At 40.6% G+C, this 20,234-nt stretch overlaps 1 protein-coding gene across 1 annotated transcript in view; it reads left to right on the forward strand.

Annotated features, from left to right (window-relative positions):
- The first annotated feature begins 9,614 nt into the window (after positions 1 to 9,614).
- smad7 (SMAD family member 7) overlaps positions 9,615 to 20,234 on the forward strand; it is a 34,237-nt gene continuing 23,617 nt past the window's right edge. Inside the window, exons 1-2 of the mRNA XM_088355749.1 lie at positions 9,615 to 10,677; positions 12,190 to 12,243. Of these exons, the coding sequence (XP_088211875.1) occupies positions 10,209 to 10,677; positions 12,190 to 12,243 (523 nt within the window). The 5' untranslated portion in view covers positions 9,615 to 10,208. The remainder of the gene's footprint in view (positions 10,678 to 12,189; positions 12,244 to 20,234) is intronic.

Genomic DNA, 20,234 nt, shown 5'->3' on the forward strand with positions numbered 1-20,234 from the left:
TGTGGAAATCCTTGATGCTCACTTATTATCTCTAGTCGTCTTGTGTTTTCTTTAAGTGAAAATAATGCATAATATAGGAAACATCATATATAAAATAAGCAAATTTAACTGCCAGTTCAATAAGATAACATTATTAATTTTATTGCATTTTCCGAAGTGAATTCTTTTCACCAGGGTTGTCAAACTCATTTTTTGTCGGGGGCCACACGATAGAACATTCTCTCGGGGGCTGGACTAGTAGATTAGAGAGAAGGGGAAAGCGAGATAAAGGCTCTTTAAACGCTGGGCATTGTTAACACACACATAATAGAGAAAATATGTAACTTTCAACTTTTTAAAGACACCTCACCTAAAACAAGTCACTTACATGCTTAATTGAGCCGTGAAATGTGTTATGTCGATTTTAACCAAAAAATGAGGGTTGAGGGGTACACCTAAAGAAATACGCCACAAAGCGTAAAATAACAGTCCCAATCCTGTGACGGTCGAGGTCACGGAACCCAGTCGCTCTTCTTGCCCAGGAAAATAAAACGGAAATTACAACTGCTCCACAAAGGAGGTAAAAAGGACATTGAGAGAATTTCACGCCATTGTATGGATTTTCTTCCCTCAAGTTGTGGCTCGGTCAAGGACAATGCTAATGCTTTTCTCTCCAGAGTGGCCCGCTCTCACCTGCAATATGGGAAGCGAGGGGGGAGGGGAGTATTTCGGGGGGCTTATCTAGCAGATGGCTGAATGGAGGTTCTTTCCTAAGTGACACGGCCCTCCTTTGCGCCGCAGGGTCACCTTACCGAGGGCTCCCATTTCAGCAAGATGGATGAAGCCGCCCACTGCTGGAGCTAAGTAGGACGAGGAAAAGTTCCATTTGTGGTCTCTAATAGAAGTATGGGAAAGGGGAGTCTGCATCAAATTGGTCCACGTGAAAAACCCTCAACCAGAAAGACTATTCTTAAGCTCATTCAAAGGCACAGGCAGACTAAGAAGACCTAAACCACACCCTGTGGTCTGATGAGACCAAGATAAAATTGATTTGGGTTTGGAGCGTGTCACGCAACCGTGGGTTCGTCTGCCTACAATTAAGCCTGCCGGTGGGAGTGTCCTTATTTGGGAAGGGCTGGAACTTGGCATCCCATAACAGAGAGGCGGAAAGTCAAATGTTGGCTGTGTGATACCATCGTGGACAATTGAGAAAGAGGGTTCGAATGGTTCGTGTCTGGTGTGGTGCAGTCATTTACAGATAAATCAACTTACATCTTTGATCATTTAAATGGGAAAGCAAAGTAACTAATAAGCTAAAGCATGGATTGTTTTTTGTCTTATAAATAGTCTACACTCTACAATCACAATGGCCCGGCATTGCCAGGCATTCTACTTGGGCGAGGTTGTTATGTTTAAAAAGCGCCAGATAACCACTGGAGCAGCACTATCAAACAAGACAAAGAGAAAAAAGACAGAGAGAAAACTCAAGCTAAAAAAAAGAATGGGAGAAAGATAGAGGGAAAGAGAAATAAATAAAGAGAAAAAGAGAGAGAGAGAAAGAAGAAATAGATTAGGATAAGGGAGATTACAAAGACACGGGAAAAGAAAGAAAAAAAATGGTAAGGAAAAATTGAGAGAATTGAAAAAGACAAGAGAAAGGATACGGGATAGAGAAAGAATAAATCAAGAGACAGGAGCAGCAAGACAAGTAATAATGGGACGGAGAGAAGGAGAAAAATAGAGGGTGAGAGAGAAAAACCAGGGAGACTGATAGGAAGAGAAAGAGGGATAACTAGGGAGAGAAAGAGCAAGACATGAAAAAGAGAGTGAACAAGAGAGCGTGAGACAAATAGAAAGACCGATGAGGAGAGAAAGAAATATAGCCACCGTTGCTTTGTGAGTAATGCCTGGATTTGGCAGCATCCAGTGGTGTAATTTCAAACTGCAAGTCATGTTTCTCTTGTGCTTCTCTCAGCGTATTCTCACTGGCTGGATTAAAACTCTTGGCAGGCCTTAGTCGGCCTCCGGGTTGCTTGTTTGACACTGGAGAGTGCCAAGGAGCCGCATGCGGAGCCAATTGTACTAGAAAGCATATGTTTATCATGTTTGTTGATATCTAGTGGAGGTGTCTTGACACAAAAATTAGCTAAAGACACTCGCAGGGGTGTAAAAAACAAAAATATTAATTTTCATGAATACCAGTTCAGCCATTTTGGAGCTTATATGTCACATACAAACACATCCACACACAAATCGGGATTTATAAAGAAGTTTGGATTTAGATGTGCTGTTCCTTTGGAATAAAAACATTGATAGCAGTGGTGGGCCTTGAAGGTCTGCAAGGCCTTCTTTACTTGCCTAAAAATATCAGAATCATGTGACGTTATAAATATTTTGTCAATCAATACTTATCATACAATTCCAGCTTGTCCGCCAACTTCCTTTCATTGATTCCAGATGTGTGATTTTATATTTATGCATATAACCAATCACAATTCAGCAATTAGTTGTTGCCAGGCTCAAAGAGATCGTGCCGACAGCTGTTGAGCAAGGAAATACGCTGGTCTGTTGATTTAATAGCAAAAGGTCGGCCAACTCCGAAGCAAGCAAGCTTTTTGCAAGAGGGAAAAAGTTGTGTTTGCCACTTACAGCCTAGAGGTAAGATCTTAAACCAATTTCGGCCCGTGTCGGGCAGAGCTTCTCTCTCGCTGCCTTTTTTCCCCACCTGTCAATCTTTATTGTCTCTGTTTATGCGGTCTTGTTTGACTTAGATTCCGTTACAAACGAAAGGCTTTATGTGTTCCGTGGCAACTTGGGGCTGACGTATGCGCCAAATCAGAATCACTGGTCTCCCGATCGCCCTATGCCATGAGGCAGGGGTATTACGTGCATCACTCTGCAGATGCTCAGCACAATAATATCTTACATACTATCTGTATCATAAATATTTGAAAAAGAAAATCCCCAAATAGTGTCAATATTTGAGAAAGAATTGAAACACTGAATAAATCTAACCATGACAGGTGAGGCACAGGCTCACCTGCCTCCCCTGACTGCACGAAAAATCAACAACACGAATCCCTCATAGGTTTCCAATCCCTTTTGTTGCAATGCGTTTAAATAATCAAAACTTCAATCTACATCTATCAAATGGGGTGCACACTACTTTTCTTTGTGCCATTAAAAGTGAAACAGGCTCAGCAATTTCCTATTCAAAATTCATATTTATGTACTGTACTGTGTATGTTTGCTGTAAGCTGTATGCATAATGCAGAATGTCTTGGAAATGAAAAAGGACAGAGATGCTCGCTTCATTCCTCGCCACTGTACACAATATTGATGGGAAATCCGGTTCTCTTTTTGGAACCGGCTCTTTCGGCTCGGCTCCAAAAGGCTCCTCAGATGTGTTTGTTTTTAACAATATATACTGCCAATAATGATGAAACATTATGCACCAAATTAATGAATTTTGAAAATGGATGATACTATAGTTTAATAGCTCTCATTGTTTCAAGATAAAGCGAACATTTACTTAATTTAAACTCTCAAATTGTTCATACCGAGCAACCAACAGAGATGGCGCCACTCCTATTGACTAGTCACGAGCGCCTTCAAGAAAGCGGGATGAAAGAAGAGTATGAGAAAGTAATAGTAGAGAGTGGGAAAGAAAATAGAGGTGTGAGAAAAAGTGTGAGAATGGAGAGAGGGATTGGAGAGAAGGATATAATGGGAGGAGTAGAGAGAAAAGCGAGGACAGAGAAAAAGAGAGCGAAAGCGCATGAGGAATATTATCTTATAGACAGCGAGAAGGAGAGAGAAAAAGCAAGACAGTTATAAAGATAAAGGAAGAGAAAAAAGGAGAAGGAGCGAGAGAGTGGGAAAGAGGGAGAGGGAAAGCGATAAAAGGAGAGGGAGAAAGAGATGTGAAGAAAAAGTGAGAGAAAGAGGGGGATTGAGATAAAAGGTGTGAAAGAGCAAATAAAGGAGAAATAGAGCACAGCAGAGAGAGAGCAAGAAAAAGAAAAGAGAGTTATTATGAGAAGAGAGCAAAAGAGAGAGAGAAAAAGTTTGAAGAAGTGAGCGTGAGGAAAAAGAGTCACAACGAGAGAACGCAAGAGTGCAATAGAAGGAGAGCTTGAGAGAGAAAGAGAGACTGGATAGAGCGAAAGAGACAGACTGGATAGAGAATGAGAATAAAATAGACAGAAAAGAGGTAGAGAGATAGAGAGACCGTGCATGAGAATGAGAAAGCGATTGAGGAAGAGACAGTTAAGAGAGATGAGAGGTAAAGGGAGTTAGCTAGAGAGAGGGAGCCGGCTCATAAAGCCTGTTTGCTAGCGAACGACGCATCACAAGTCCATAAAGAAGAAGGCCTACACGGAGTCACTTCCACAAGCGACTGATGACTTGTAGACGAGTTTCCCCAAACTCGTCCTGCTTCCAGTTCTCAATGGCGCCACGCCGCGATGACAAGACAATAGGAAGGAGCGATTGACTCCAGCCTCCTCTCCCCATAAACACACAAACACGAACGCACACATCACGACCCCATCGGCAAACATGGAAACCCCCCGCTTCCCAGTTTTTGCCCCGCAGCCATGTCGCCACATTAACATAGTGATGCGTGCGTGCATGCAAGTCGTCCTTGTGTCTAGCGGGCAATTACACGCGCACGCGCACTGACTCATGCAAATTCAGCACAATGACTGGATTCTTCTCCGAGAAACACAATTAGCATCTCGCTAATAATAACGAACCTTTAACTACAAGGAAATCTGTAAAAAAGGAGCGGGTGTGAAATGATATTACACTTGTGGCTACACCCATAGGGATACTTTTGTATTTTTTAGATAACAGAAGCCTCACCTAGAGAGAGATGAACTATATAATCGTGCATTTTGAAGATATTCATAGTTCAAGAAATTTGGGTTTATTTTACACGGTTGTGGGCCGTGGGGGCCTGCAACACCTTCTCTGCTGGCCTAAAAGTATCGGAATCATGTGATGTTAGTTATATTTTGTCCTCCAAGTAGTCTGTCAGCTTCCTTTAATCGGTTCTTCCTGTTTGTGTTTCTTACAGATGTGCGCTTTCATATCTAAGCATTTAACTAATCACATTTCAGTCATTAGTCGTTACAATGCTCGGAAATCTACTGTAAGGCCTTTCATAAAAATCCTGAAGGCTGAGTCATTAACATCAGTCTTCAAAAAAGCTGATGGTTTAGCCATTTAGAGAGATAGATACTTTCCTATTCATTCCTGCAGGGAAATTCACAAATTTAGATTCTGAGTTTGCGTCCGAGAGCCTGCAAGAGGGCCTTACGAAATGTCACCAGTTTCTCAAACTATGATTGGCGACAGTGTGGTAATTTATCCGGCAATCGGCCATTAAACTTGAAGAGACTGGGCTGCACAAGGAAATGTATTGTTGTGTTGATTTAATAGCGGAGGGTGGGACAACTCCAAAGCGAGCAAAAAGTTTTGTCTGCCACTTACAGCCTAGAGGTAAGATCTTAAGCCCAAACCCAACCTCATCTTGATTTCGGGCTGGGTCTGTACACTGGGGTCAGGGCAAACTTCTGTCTCGCAGGTTTTTGTATTGTATGGTTATCCACCCGTCATTGTTCTTCTTTGTCTCTGTTTATACAGTCTTGTCTAACTTTGGTTTTGTTACAAAAGACAGGCTTTACGTGTCTTCTCACGTTCTTCCTCCTTATTGCACGGACCGCGCTGTCAGCTCCCTGAGCGGACCATGCTCGGCAGCAGCGTTGTCTGGCATAGTTGGACCAAGAAAACTGGTCGCACGGGCCAGGATCTGCAAAAATCACTTCTCCACCCGAATTCTCATAAACAAAATGGTAAATTCCACACGAACGACACAACGAGTCAAACCAGAGCTGAAGGCCTAGGTGTAAAATCCAAAACCCGCCACTGATTTTACATAACATGAGTCTCACTAAGGGAGCTGACATGATAGTCTGCCTTTTTGCTGCTAAGGGTACCAGAAAAAAACAACAAAAATAATAGAAAAAATATAAAATTTCAATCTCCATAGGCATCATTCTTCCTTGTGCACTATAGCACTCATTTTCAGTAATACTTCACAACACAAATGTATAGTGGTCAAATATTACACACTTTCCCTTATACAACATACAAAAACTCTTCTTACAACACAAACTAAATGAATTTCCCCTTTATCATTTTGCGTTTCGCTGTCCATTGTTCTAAACCAGAGGTCTCCAATGCCGTGCCCACGGAACTGTTCTGAAAATAGCTCATCAGAGCTGGGTCATTCTGATTTTGTAGTTAAAAAACTTTTTTCCTATTGGTTGACTGAGTCTATTTAACCCCAATTCCCTTAATTAACCAGCTAATAACATGGTAACAACATGGTAATAACATAAGTTGTTATTTCAGAAATTCAAATATACAAATTCCAGTTCATGGGCTTCATAGACAAACAATGTATTTAAGTATTGACAATTATTTTAAGCAATTAGGAGAATAGAATGAGAATATATGAATGTATTATTTTGTTTTTTAATCACCTTATTTTAATGTATTTCGTTTATGAGGTTTTTTTTAGCTAGCCGTCTGGCTACTTTTTTAGATTGTTTGTTAGCAAGCTTCCAAGCTTTTTAGATATGTAGCTAGCTTTTTACATGGTATTTTTTGCATGATATATAGCAAGCATTTTATAAAAATCTAGTTATCAAGCTCATTTATGGCCTGCTTTCTCGCAAGCTATCTAGCTTTTTTTGTTTTGTTAGCTTTCTAACTGGCGAGTTTTTTTTTCTCACTTTTTTAGCTAAGCTAATTAGCTCCCTTTAAGTTATTTTTTAACCTGTTTACCTTTTTAGCTAGTTATCTTCCTACCTCTTAGCTGTCTAGCTAGCTTTTTACATAGTACTTTTTGAATGATATCTAGAATTTTTTTTTAAACAAATTGTAGTTTTCAAGCTATATTTTGGCCTACTATCTAGCAGCTATCTAGCTTTTTAAATTTTTGTCAGTTTTCTATCCAGCGAGTTCGCTTTTCACTCCTTTAGCTAGCTAGCTAGCTCCCTTTAAGTTTTTTTTTTACCTTTTTAGGTAGTTTTCTTTTAGCTAACGATCTGGCTACCTTTTTAGACTGTTTGCTAGCAAGCTTCCTACCTTTTAGGTATCTAGCTAGTTTTTTTTTGCATGCTATCTAGCAAACAATTAAAAGATAAATTCTAGTTATCAAGCTAATTTTTGGCCTGCTTTCTGACAAGCTATCTAGCTTTTTTATTTTGTTAGCTTTCTATCCAGCGAGTTTGTTTTCACTTTTTTAGCTAGCTAGCTAGCCAGCTATTTTAGCTTTTTTAGTTTTTTTTATACCTGTTTACCTTTTTATATAGCTATATTCCTACCGTTTAGCCATCAAGCTAGCTTTTTACATGGTATTTTGCACGTTATCTAGCAAACATTTTTTTAAAATGAAGTAATCAAGCTTAATTTTGGCCTTCTATCTAGCTATTCTATCTCTAGCTTTCTATCCAGCGAGTTCGCTTTTCACTCTTTTAGCTAGCTAGCTAGCTAACTAACACCCTTTTAGTTTTGTTACCTTTTAAGCTAACTAACAAGCTCCCTTTTTAGATAATTAGCAAGCCATGTCGCTAATTTTCTATTTTAGAAATCCATATCAAACTTTGCGGTAATTAGTAGCAAAACTAGCTTTCGGCTTGAAAAAGGTTGAAGACTCCTGTTCTAAATAGACACAGGCACATTGAATATAATACATGTGAACGTTTTTGTTAATTATTTTGGTGCAAATCCAGATTGTAAAGTAAATGTGCAGAAAACACTATATAGAGTGCGTTCTTAAAACGTCCATGGGGCGGCAGCCGCGAGCAAGTGGCTCAATAAAGTTACATGGGACTTTTGTTTGAATCCTGTTTTTTTCCTGCAGGCGCACTGAAACCTTCAAGTGTGTTGTGTTATAACACGTAACAAGACGAAAAAGCTTTTAAAGGGTCATTTGGAAACTTTTAGTGCGCAATATGTCAACTTGAGAAGCGAAACGAAAGCGTACTGTGGCCTCTCGAACGAAATCAGGGAGAAGGATTGTAACAGTTCAAAACGGAAAGAGTCATCCTTTGAATGCAAAAGTTTTGACTCTTTTAGCAGCCCAAAACCAGGTCAAGTTTTATAAAAGGTGGGATCCTGTAAGGGCAGTGGGGTGGTGTTCTCGCGGTCGCAATTGAGTCTGCGACCGGATTAATAATGCGTGTTTGCAAATGAGGCGAATTCCGGCTCTTTTTTTAAGAACCGGCTCATACGACTCGGTTCCCTGAAAAGAGCCAACTCTTCGGCTCCCAAACGCCTCTTCAGATTTTTTGATTTTTTCTTTTTTTTTAATCATCATACTTTACCAAAGATAATAAAACATGATGCAGCAAATTAATTTATTCAAATTTATAAAATGAATGAAATGCAATTAGGAAATTCTATTTTTATTTTATGTTTACTTCGAGGATTGAAAAAAAAAAAACAATAACAAAGGTTCATATTGTGCTAATGCTAGAAAACGCAGCATGTAATAATAAAAAATAAAAAGCAACCCTTTGAAAAGGTAAATCAAATCACATTTTCACTGTTTAAGATTTAATTCTGTGTCATTATTTTTCTGTTTTAACCTTTGGGTTCCATGGCGGATCACACACACACACTAGTTTGCTACCTGCCTGGCTAGTCATACTGCCCCTTTAAAAGAGACAGAGATTAGGCCGCCCAGAACGGCTCTCACACAAGGGACATGGAACAAAATTAGCAAAGGAGGGATGCGCGTACCTACTCAAGTAACGGGTTCAATGTAACCTAATGTAGCGGACTGAGTAAGAGTACCGTTTGTTCTTCACAAAAAAGGCTGAAAGGAAAGCAAAATAAAGAAAATAAAAGAGAAATGGAAAGAGGGAGAGCGGGCAAGAGTAATAAATAAAGAGAGCGGGTATAAGAAAAAAATAAAGAGGGAGGGAGAAGGAGAGAGAAAACAAGACCGATAAGAGAGAAAGATAGAGAGAAAGAGCATGGAAGACAGATATTAATAAAGTTAGACAGAGAAAGATGGAGAAAGACCGTGAGAGAAAGAGTGAGAGCGAGAGAAAGAAAAAAGAGAGAAGAGAGGGTGCAAAAAGAGTGGGGAAGAGAAAGATAGAATAAAAGCAAGAGAGAAGAGAGCAAAAGAGGAAGACAGAGCAAGAAAAAAGAGAAAAGCAGAGAGTGAAGAAAATAAAATAAAGAGAAAGATATCTAGAAGGAGAGAGAAAAAGAGGGCAAGAAAAATGGTGAAACAGAGTGAGAAAGAAATAGAAAGAGAGAGAAAGAGAAAGAAAGAAAGAAAGAAAGAAAGAAAGAAAGAAAGAAAGAAAGAAAGAGAGGGAAAGAAAGAGAGAGAGAAAGGAGAGAAAGAGAGGGGAAAGAGTGAGAGAAGGAGAGAAAGAAAAAGAGAGAGAAGGAGAGAAAGAAAGAGAGAGAGAGAGAAAGGATTTCGAAAGAAGCCGGTTCCCTATTAACGGGGAGCCGGCTCCTGTCGTTTAATTCAAAGAGCCGGCTGATAAAGTCCTTTCGTTCGCATGCGACACATCCTTAGTGTTTGCGCAACAACACAATCCCATTTCTTGTCGAGCGACAGGCTGTCTAGACGCCCATGTGACCGGGCGGGCGCGTCAATGCGCACCGTGGAGAGGACACGCACGCGCGCACACATCCACGCGCGCGTGCTCGTTCACTTGTACCCCCGCTCGTGGGGGGAGGACACACACTCGGTGCCACGCACAGACTTGGCCGTGTACGCGAAGGGAAAGGCTGCAAGATTCCACGCTCAAGGATTGCACGGAGCGAGTTGAGGGAGAGAAAGCACAAAATCCCGCAGTTTTTCCTTCTTTTGGAGGGATTCTTCTTCGTTTTGGGATTAAAAGAGAGTCCATTTGCGTGGAAGTCCTCCTCGATGTGGGTAGCGAGGATCCACTAAAGCGAGCCGAGTACCGGCGGCGGCCCAGCGGACTGGCCGGACTGCGAGCTCTCTTTCCGGCGTCGCGCTGCTGCTACCGCAGCCCCGCCGGTCCGCTTCTCCGGCTCGCCGCCTCTTCTCCACCGCCGCCGCCGCCGCCGCCTTCCTCATTCCCGGACACGGACCCGGCAATCTTCATGGTTTGCGGACACCATGCCCGTTGTTTAGCCGGGGATCCCTCATCTCGTCCCGCATGTTCAGGACCAAACGATCGGGGCTCGTCCGGCGACTGTGGCGGAGCCGCGCGCCCGCGGAGGGCGACGGGGAGGCGGACAGGGGGACGCATGGCCCCGGGGGCTGCTGCATGGGAAAAGCGGCCAAGGTGGCGGCCAAGTCCCACGGGGGCTCGGAGGCCGAACTGAAGGCGCTCGCCCACTCGGCGCTCAAGAAGATTAAAGAGAAACATTTGGAGGTGCTTTTGCAGGCGGTGGAGTCCAAGGGGGGCGCCCGCAGCCCCTGCCTCCTGCTGCCGGCCAAAGTGGACGCCAAAGTGGGTCAAGTGTCTTACTCTCTCCCCATGCTGCTCTACAAAGTCTTCAGGTGGCCCGACCTCAGGCATTCCTCGGAGCTCAAGAGGTTGTCTTGCTGTGAATCTTACGGGAAAGTCAACCCGGAGCTCGTCTGCTGCAACCCGCACCACATCAGCCGCCTCTGTGAACTCGGTGAGTCCCCAACAACGCAACGCAAAGTCCTCATTTCTGAATACAAACGGTATTACAATTAGTTTCATATTTTCTTAGCTCGAAATAAAGAGTTGTAAGCCGCAAACGTTTCGAATACGATATCTTTAAGAAGGAACGTAATTACTTCCCACGATGCCTTTCTTTTCTTTCAGTCAGAAGCTTGTGCGCTTCACATAGACTTTGCAAGTCGGCAATTTGAAACTGTATAGGAGTTATTTTGAAAATGTGTTTCACCTCTTGTCATTGTAAGTGAGAAACGTTGATGAATATGTGCAGCCACAATTTAAATCACTTAGATACTTTATTCATCACCGTAGGGAAATTCACACTTCCAACAGTATCCTTGTGTTGAAAATAAAACAATAATAAAGGAAAAGTAATATATCACATAAATACCCAACGTGTTGATATAGAGTATTCAAATAGTGCTACATAAAATACACGCTGTAATAAAAATAGGGTAATATGCAAATGTGTGGGTGTGGTTTAATGTGGGCTTTTACTCCCCCGGGTGGGGTTAAAGAGCCTCATGGCATGAGGAAGAAATGATCTCCTCAGTCCGTCCGTGGAACAAGACTGTGACACTTATCAACAACGTAAACTTTGAACACAATACATTATAACATTTACAATGTCTTTATTAGATGTCTTCAGATACACCAAATGTTTGACTCGCGATTTGACCTCTAGAGGCTGCTGCAACCAAAAACGAGTGCTACACAGCACACAGAAATATACAAACTACAGAGACTGAAAGTGATCAAAAAGCACAATTTTTCATTCAATTTTGCAAATTATAAGAGAGGAGAAATGAAGATATAGTGAAAAAGACAAAAAGGGAAATATAATGTCTCAATGACAATAACTATGACATTAATATAAAAGAATGTTCTATTATAGTTCATGTATCTTTCCTTATTTTTTTCTATCATAAGGTTTTTTCCTTTCTTTTCTACCAGTAAAAGTAACAAAATACAGACTGTCCCTTTAATAAAAAACAACGTATTCCAATATTTCAGTCCTGATTGTTTGATCTACTTTATAAAAACTCGTTTTTTAAATTTCCTTTAATTAGTTCCAGTCAGTTCACTTGGTACTCAACTCGTGTAAAACGCACAGCCATGTTTATGACAAGCACCTATCCAAAAGTGCACGGGGAAGTAAAGTGTGTGTGAGAGCAAGGGAGTGGGGCCCCTATCTGAGTTTGTCCTAGACGCTGATAGTGGCCCTCCTGGCGCCAGGCGGCCCCCTTGTTTATCTGGCTGTCAGTGAAAGGCAATAGCCAGCCCCCGGGGCCTCACCGTCTTGCTCACAAAGTCCCGAAACCGACAGGGGAAGGTATCATTATGTTCATTATTGGATACCAGGAGGAGTTTTTTGTTACATTTAATTCCCGACTATTGTATTTATCCGGTGGGTTTCTTTAAAAACATCGAAGTTTCCCTCACTTTGTATTTCTTTTCTGACTATTTTATTTCTTCCCCCCCTTAGAGTCTCCTCCTCCTCCATATTCCCGCTATCCCATGGATTATCTTAAACCACCAGGTGAGCTCACATACATTTTTTGTACTAATACTAAACGAGGATTAAATATTCGACTTCATTTTTCAATCGTGTAATGTGCATGCCGGGCCACTAGTTGGCGACATTTTTTTGGGGTGAGCGACGAAGCGACTTTCGGAACGTAATAACACAGCTTAGCATTGGGGCAAGAAATTCAAAATAGAAATATCCTTGGATTTAAAGATCTTTCTCTATTAATTATAGGCATTAAATGTGATACATTTTATTATTAGTCTTAATGTTGTCCAAGTCATAATATTTTAATTTGCATGTATTCCAATAGTGTTATGTGTATGTCCGGCCAGTAGTTGGCGTCATTTTTCGGAGTGAGCGGCGAAGCAACGTTTGAAATTTTATTACAATTTAAAATAGTAGTCCTTCACAATAAATTAAATGTATATTTTTTAAATGGGTACAAGTTCCCTTTGATGCATTGGAAACATTTATATGATATAATTTATATAAAATAAAATAAATCTGAATTTGGTGGGGATGTTTTTTCCCAGGAGAAATTCCGCATTGTTCACATGCTGGACTTGCGATTTATTCAAAGACCAGACGCGCAGTTGGAACTTTTAAATATTCAAAGAAAAAGCTCTGGTGTGTGTTTTTTTTTTTAAGCTTAAAGGGACAGCGTGTATTATTTGACCACTCGACGTTGGTGTATTGTAAAGTGCATCCAAACACAAGTGCTAAAAAGCACAAGGGAAAATACAAACTACTGAGAACCAAAAGTGACCAAGCCACACCGTTTTTCTCCTCATTTCTTTGCGTAGCCGTTCGTGAGATTTTTGTTTTTCGGGTACCTGTAGCAGGAAGAAGTCAAAAAAATTCTATCAGCTCCCTCTAGATGAGGCTCAAATTCAAATTTCCAGACCTATGAGTATTTTGAAAATGCACGCTCTTTTTGCTCATTTTTTAAAATCAGTATTCTTTTTTTAATGAATGAAGGTGTTTTTTTTTAACCACTAGGAGTCGCTAAATCTCTTTTTATCCCTTTTGATTCTCAGTCTCTCTCTCTTTCTCTCGCTCTCTCTCTCCCCCTTTCTTCTTTCTTTCTTTTTCTTTCCTTCCTTCTTTTTTTCTTCTTCCCTTGCTTTTCTCTCTTTTTCACTTTCTTTGTTCCTCTTTGTTTCTTTCTCTGTCCTTTTACTTTCTTTTGCTCTCTCTTTTCTCTCTCTCTATCTTGGTTTCCCCTTCTCTCTTTCTGTTTTTCATTTTCTCTTTGGATTTAATTCTCACTTTCTCTTTTTTCCCCCTCTCACTTTTTATCCCTTTTGTTTCTCATGCTCTCTCTCTCTCTCTCTTTTTTCCTCCTTTCTCTCTTCCCTTGTTCTTTTTCTCTTTTTTTCTTTCTCCTCAACCGAGAGATAGTTTGTTTTATCGCGTGGCCCCCGAGTTCAAATGAGTTTGATACCCCTGCTCTAAGAGCAATATCCTGGTTTTGTCTAATTTTGTATTATTTTTTTGTAGTAATTTTTTCGTACTTTTAAATGTTTTACAATTGTATTGTCGACTTCTTTTACACTTTGACTTTATTTCTAAATAATCTGCAATAGGAGGTATTTTAGTTGCCAAGTTTGAAATCAATATAAGTGAAATGTCCCGGTTGTGTAGTTTTTATATGAATACTTTTTCCATTTTTTAGACTTTATATTGAGTTGGTTGTCGCGCGTGCGCAAGAATGTCGGCGAGCGCGCACAGGAAGCCTCTCCGTGTTCGCGGATGATTTATGACCGCGGTGCAGAGGCACCGGTGCCGGCTGCGCACTTCTCGCGTGGCCGGCGGCCAAATGCCTCCGTCGGCCTGCCACTGCGTCTTGGTGGAGCCTCTTCGCACCCGCGTTTAAAATAGGAGCTTCGCGTGGGCTTTTTTTTCTAAATAGCGTCTAAGGTTGTTTACGTGACGGCTTGTTTGTTTGTTTGCCGGCCTCCGCGCAGCCTGAGCCAGACGAAGGTTGTCACCTCGGTGCCAGGGAGGCGCAGCGGGTTATGTCATGGTTTCAAGTGGAGCGTGTCGCCTCACAGACACGCGTGGACTGCGTGTTTTAGGATTGCTTCACGCACAGCGACTTCTATTTATGACGTGTTTAGAGGGCACTTCCCTAGGTGACGGTTTTTTTTTTTGAGGGGAATGGTGTGCGTGCGATGATTCCCCAATCAATAGATTGGAGGTGGGTAAACTTGTGACCCGCGGGCCGGATCAACCCCGCCAACAGATTTAATCTGGCTCGCAAGAGAACGCTGAGGGAGGTGCGAGAGGGAAAAATGTCAAATATGAGAGGCAGCTTGAAATGTTTTCTTATTCTTTCTTTTCCTCTCTCTTTCATCCTATTTCTCTCTTTCTCGTTAATTCGTTTTTCCCTCTCTCTTTCTTTATTTCTCTCATTTCCTCCTTTCCTTTGGTCTTTTTTCTTTCTCTTTCTCTGTTTATCTGCCTTTTCTCTGCCTGTCTCCACATTTTTCTCTCTCTCGCTCTCTTCTTTCTCTCTTTCAATATGTTTCTCTATATTTCTTTCTCTCTCGCTCGCTTTCTTTATCTAACTTTTGCTCTCTTTCTCTCTTTTCTGTACTTCTGTCTCTTGTCATCATTATTTCGCTTTCTCTTTTACTCTCTTTCTCTGACTTTTACTCTCTCTCTCCTGCCTCTCTCTTTCCCTCTTTCTACTTCTTTTTTTTAATCTACCCTTTCTTTGTCTCTCCACATTTTTTTTCTTTTCTTCTCTTCCTTTTCTCTTTCATTATGTCTCTCTCTCCCTCTCTCTCTTTCTGTTGCTTTCTTTATCCCACTTTTGCTCTCTTTCTCTCTTTTCTCTACGTCGCTCTTGAAATCGTTATTTCCCTTTTTCTCGCCCCCATCGTTTTTTCTCTCTTACTCTTACTTTTTCTTTCTCTCTTTTGTCCCCTGCCGACTGCCCGATGATTGCTGGGATGGGCTCCAGCACCCCCGCGACCCTACTGAGGATAAGCGGTGCAGCTAATGAGATGAGAGAGATAATGAGACTCTTACTTTTACTCTTTCTCTCTCTCCAACCTTTTTCTTTCTCTTCTTTAGATTATTTTCTCTCTTTTTTATTTCGTTCTCTCTCTTTTCCTCTAATTCTCCTTTTTTCTCTTTCTCTCTCTTTTTTGTTTTTTATAATTTTTGTTTCTCTTTTCCACCCTCTCTCTATCTCTCCCCTCCTCTCTCTGTCCCCTCCTCTTTCTTTCTCTCTTTTTCTTTCTTCAGGATTTCTACAGTTTAAGAGAAGTTGAATTAAAGACATTTTAATGCCAAATTTAGGACCAAGTCGACAGAAACAACGCTACAGTTGAAACAAACGAAAAAAAAAAAAACAGCGTATGATTTAGAGGCAATTTTAAACAAATGTTTATTGTATTTAGTTTTTTTTAGATAACATTTTGGTCCAGTAAAAATCCTTTTTCTTCGAAAATTATAGCACTCTCCAAAGATTTAGACCTGGAAATATATAAATAAAAAGGATGTTTACTGTACTTCAGTCAAAACTGGCATTTTTAGTATGACGCATGAAAAGTGACTTTTTCTCTAAATCCATTTAGTTCAAACAAATCTAAATCTTAATACTGTAGTGTGTTCACATTTTTAAGACTCTCAAAAGTTGGACATTTTAATGACAATTAAAGACCTTATTTTTAGAATTTAATGCCTTTTAAGATATTTGGAGGATATGTGGGTACCTTGTTCGTCCTTTCTTTCTCTTTCTTTCTTTCCTTTTCTCTTTCTTTCTGTCTTTTTTTTCTGTCTTTTGTCTGTCTTTTCTTCTTTCTTTCCGTAGAGTGTATAAATCAAATGTTTTCGTTGCAAGTATAATTTGCATCAGTGCCGATTCCAGCCTTATTTTAAGATATTAGTACCAGCTGATACCAGTAGGACCTGCCCTCTAGTGGCCGTTTAGGAAATACAAATTAGTGTAATAAATCATTTTTATTTTGAGTAAATATGTTGCGATTTAAAAAATACAGTCATATTTCCGCGAAGAAATTAGTTTTTCTATGTACTAGTATTCTCCGGATTGGATTTTTTTTTTTTTTTTTTTTAAGTATGGCAAATCCCTGTTAAAGATACCAATCTCTAACATTTACATGTCCCAGATTGGAGCCGTTGGCAAGTTGAAAGACGTCAATTATACTTGTTTACTGTTTACGGATCATCAGAAGTATCTTCGGGCATTTTTGCCAAAGTTTAGCAATGTTAACAATAATCAAAGGATGCCTTTGATAGTTGACGCAAGGCTCAACATGTCGTACGAGCAGGGTTGGGTAGGGTTACTTTAACTTGATTACTTTCAATTACTTTTGGATGACTCCGATACCAAATATGCTAATAAAAGACAAAAGAAACTAAATATGAACAAAATGATGACTCACAACACGTGGTAAGCTTTCTCTCCTGGCTTTGATCTCCGGCAAAACTAACATCAAATGCGACAGAAACAAAATGAAAATAAATCCAAACAGCTTGCCAACATCATTTTTGCCGTTCCATGTATTCTGTTACTCCCCAAGCCTGCACAAAATTTATTCATTTCATTCATATTTAGTTTCTTTTGTCTTTTATTAGCATATTTGGTATTGGAGTAATCCAAAAGTAATTGAAAGTAATCCAGTTAAAGTAACCCTACCCAACCCTGCGTACGAGTATCGCGTGCTCTTAGATACAATCACAACGGGAGAATATTGAAAATGTGCCACGTCGTTCTGAAAACAAGCGTCCTTTCCTAGATTGAGGCACGGGAGGGAAGCTTTAAAGTGAGAGTGTGTATTATTGGACCACCATGTGTTGCTGTATAATGTAATGCAACGAAAAATGAATGCTACAAAGCACAATGAAGAATACAAACTATGTCGACTCAAAGGGACCAAACTGCACCATTTTTCTTCCCCAACCTTTCGCCAGCTTTTTGGTGTACTGTATTTATTCGAGTATAATGTGCAACCCTTATTTTTGATTAAAAACATCAGGCCAAGCTAAGCATTGTGTCAAATGTTGATGAATATGTGAGGCCATGATTAAAATAATTTATTGTCAACGTCAACTACGAACACAATACCCCAAAAATTTAAAATCTATGTATTTAAGGTCCTTCGAAGTCCGATTCATCATCAGATAAACCAGAGTTGTTTCCTATGTCATGCTTTTTTGTGTCTTGTTTTCCCCATTCAGTTTCCATAGTCTGTGTTTTTTCGTGTGCTTTGTAGCACTCGTTTTCGGTTGCTCTACAACCTTTAGCGACATTTATTGATCAAATACAACAGTGTCCCTTCAACTCAAGTGGTCTTGAAGACGCTTTAAACCAGGGGTGTCAAACAGGCGGCCTGTGGGCCGGATCAGGCCCGCTAAGGGATTTAAACGCTGTGTTCTAAATGCGGTATTTTGAAGTCAATGTCGAAGTAGAACGAAGTTGAGTAAAGTCAGTAGAGTTTTTCGAGAACCGGCTTCTTCGGCTCGGCTCGGCTCACTAAAAAGGACCGGCTCTTTCGGGTTGTTTTTACTTCTTCAATCCCTACATGACCAAATAATATGTAAAAATTATGCACAAAATGACAAAGGAAGGGGGGGAAATAGAGCAAAAAAGAAAAAAAAATACCAAAATGAAAAAGTAGTGAAAAGCTGAGAATAAACAAAAAGAGCGAAAAAGAGAAAAAAAGAGCAGGAAAAATTCAGGGAAAAAGCCAGAAAAAAAGAAATAAATAAATAAACGAAAAAAGGTAATAGAGAACAAAAAACAAGAAGAAAAGTAACAGTTAGGAAAAAATAAACACAATGAGATTTAAAAAAAAAAAAAGAAAAAAACAGGTACAAATAAAGTTTGTGTTGCATTCAAATAATTTCCAATTTATCAAGTCAATCTTGTTGCCAACATTGTACTTCCACTAAAAAATGTGACTAAATACAGTTCTGCATCTTGCAACCGACCCAATAAGCCCCCAAAAATGTTAATATTATGCGAGAAAATATATCAGCAAATAAAAAAAAAATGGATATCTTGTGAAAGAATTGTAAGAACAAACGACGTTTGTAGGCCCTACAACCTTTGCAATAGTACATGAGTCAATTCATTCAAAAGTGAAAAATAATTTTGCATTGCCGCAAAATGTAACTTGATGTCAAGTTTTGGACATGTTTGATAATGACTTAGTTGCCACACTTGGGATTGCTGTTGCTCACTGTTGTTTCGAGCGTTGCTCACCGACTTTGTGTGAACGCTCAGACTCGAGGACTATCGTACAACTATCTTCATTTGCGAGCAGGCTGGTCGCAGCTTCAAAACTTGTCTAAGTACGACAGAACACGGTGCAAAAAACATTTTCCACAATGTTAGCATTCTCGCTAACCTGGAGGAAGTTGTCACACGGCCGGCTGATTGACAGATGCCCCAGGCTGGAGGCAGGGGGGGGCGGAACCGTCTACGACCTATTGTCCTATAAATACATGGCCGCGGAGTCTCTCCCGCGGTCGCGATGGTCATAGCAGCTGCGCCCGCTGGGTCACGACAAACGGCGGAAAAAAGTCTGACATTTGATTTAGGAGCTAGGCTAGCTGCTAATTTCCTGCTTCTGCCACCGCGCTCCCACACTCATTCCCGGCCCTTTTTCCAGTTACATAATGGCTTCCTGTATTCCTGAACGGGTTTCCTATTTACTTCAGCCTGCGGGATGCCGGCCGCTAGCGTGAATGACAGCGCCGACGCGCAGCTTTGGTATGACGCTGAATAAATAATGGTGGATAATAGGGCAAAGAGGGGGAGGGCGAAGGGGAGGGCAGGTGCAGAGTGGAGAGGGGAGCTCGGACTATGCTATGGAGTCACAGCTGCAGCTGCAATGACTTCCTATTGTTTCCACTCACTGAAAGCCACTTTCTCCCATTCGGGCTGGCGGACCCCCAGCCAGCTGCTCGTCTGGCAGGGGTCATTGTCTGGACCCTCTGCTTTCTTTTCCGCTACTGGTGCACACCCACGGCTAAATGAGCAGCCAATGCTGGCTGGGGGGGTAAGGGGATAGAGAAGACTCCCCCCATCCCCAGTACTTTGTGCACTGTAGTAACCCCCAAGTGACAGTTTGACTGCAGCGTTACAGTATGAAAGGGGCGTGGCTAGACAGAAAAGCGTTTTTTTACTTTAATACACGTTTTTTATATTCTCTCCATTGTAGCTACACTGTTACCGGGCAGATTTTTATTTGGACTTTTATCACCAGAATCAGCATTTCCCCTAATATTTTCAAACGAGCGCCTACTTACCATTTTTTACCTCGGGACTGTGTGTATCATGTAGCGCCTCTAGTGGTGAGAAACAATATTGAAAAAAATACATGAACCATCACTTCAAACTGTATCTTTTAAATATTTGTGAGTCAAAAGATTTGTATTTTACTTATCATGAGCCTCACCTAGTTTATATGATTGTCTGCTATCTTGCTACCAAAGGTACCATATTTATTCGCGTATTACGCCTTTTTTTTTTACAAAAAGAACAAAACAAAACTCAAGGTGTTGCACGTTATACACGAGGTTTTACGCAAGCACATTATCGTTTTTTGTGCAATGATTGATCCGTCGAAAAATATCGCAAACCACAATCACAAAACATTGGATCTAACGGGAATCGAACACGGGTCGTGGCGGTCTGAGCTCCAAATCTTAACCACTACATCACCAGTGATATAGATGACACAGAAAAGGCATTATAGTTTATCTCATCATCACACTATTTTTACTCTTTGTTTTGGCAACCGTAGCAGCAAGATGGCGGAAAATGTTGTCAGCTCCCTCTAGGTTAGCCTCGTGTTCAGTAACACAAACACAAATTGACCCTTTGAGTATTTAAAAAAAAACGTGTTTATATGATAGTTCATGTACTTTTTTTACGTTTGAAATTAATTTTGTTCTTTTATTTACCACTAGGAGGCGCTCAATGATACAAGATGTCCCTTTAAAGTTCTACCTCTGTGTTT

Source organism: Urocampus carinirostris, chromosome 16, assembly GCF_059441175.1.
Source record: "Urocampus carinirostris isolate Australia breed hairy pipefish chromosome 16, RoL_Ucar_1.0, whole genome shotgun sequence".
Lineage (NCBI taxonomy): Eukaryota > Metazoa > Chordata > Actinopteri > Syngnathiformes > Syngnathidae > Urocampus > Urocampus carinirostris.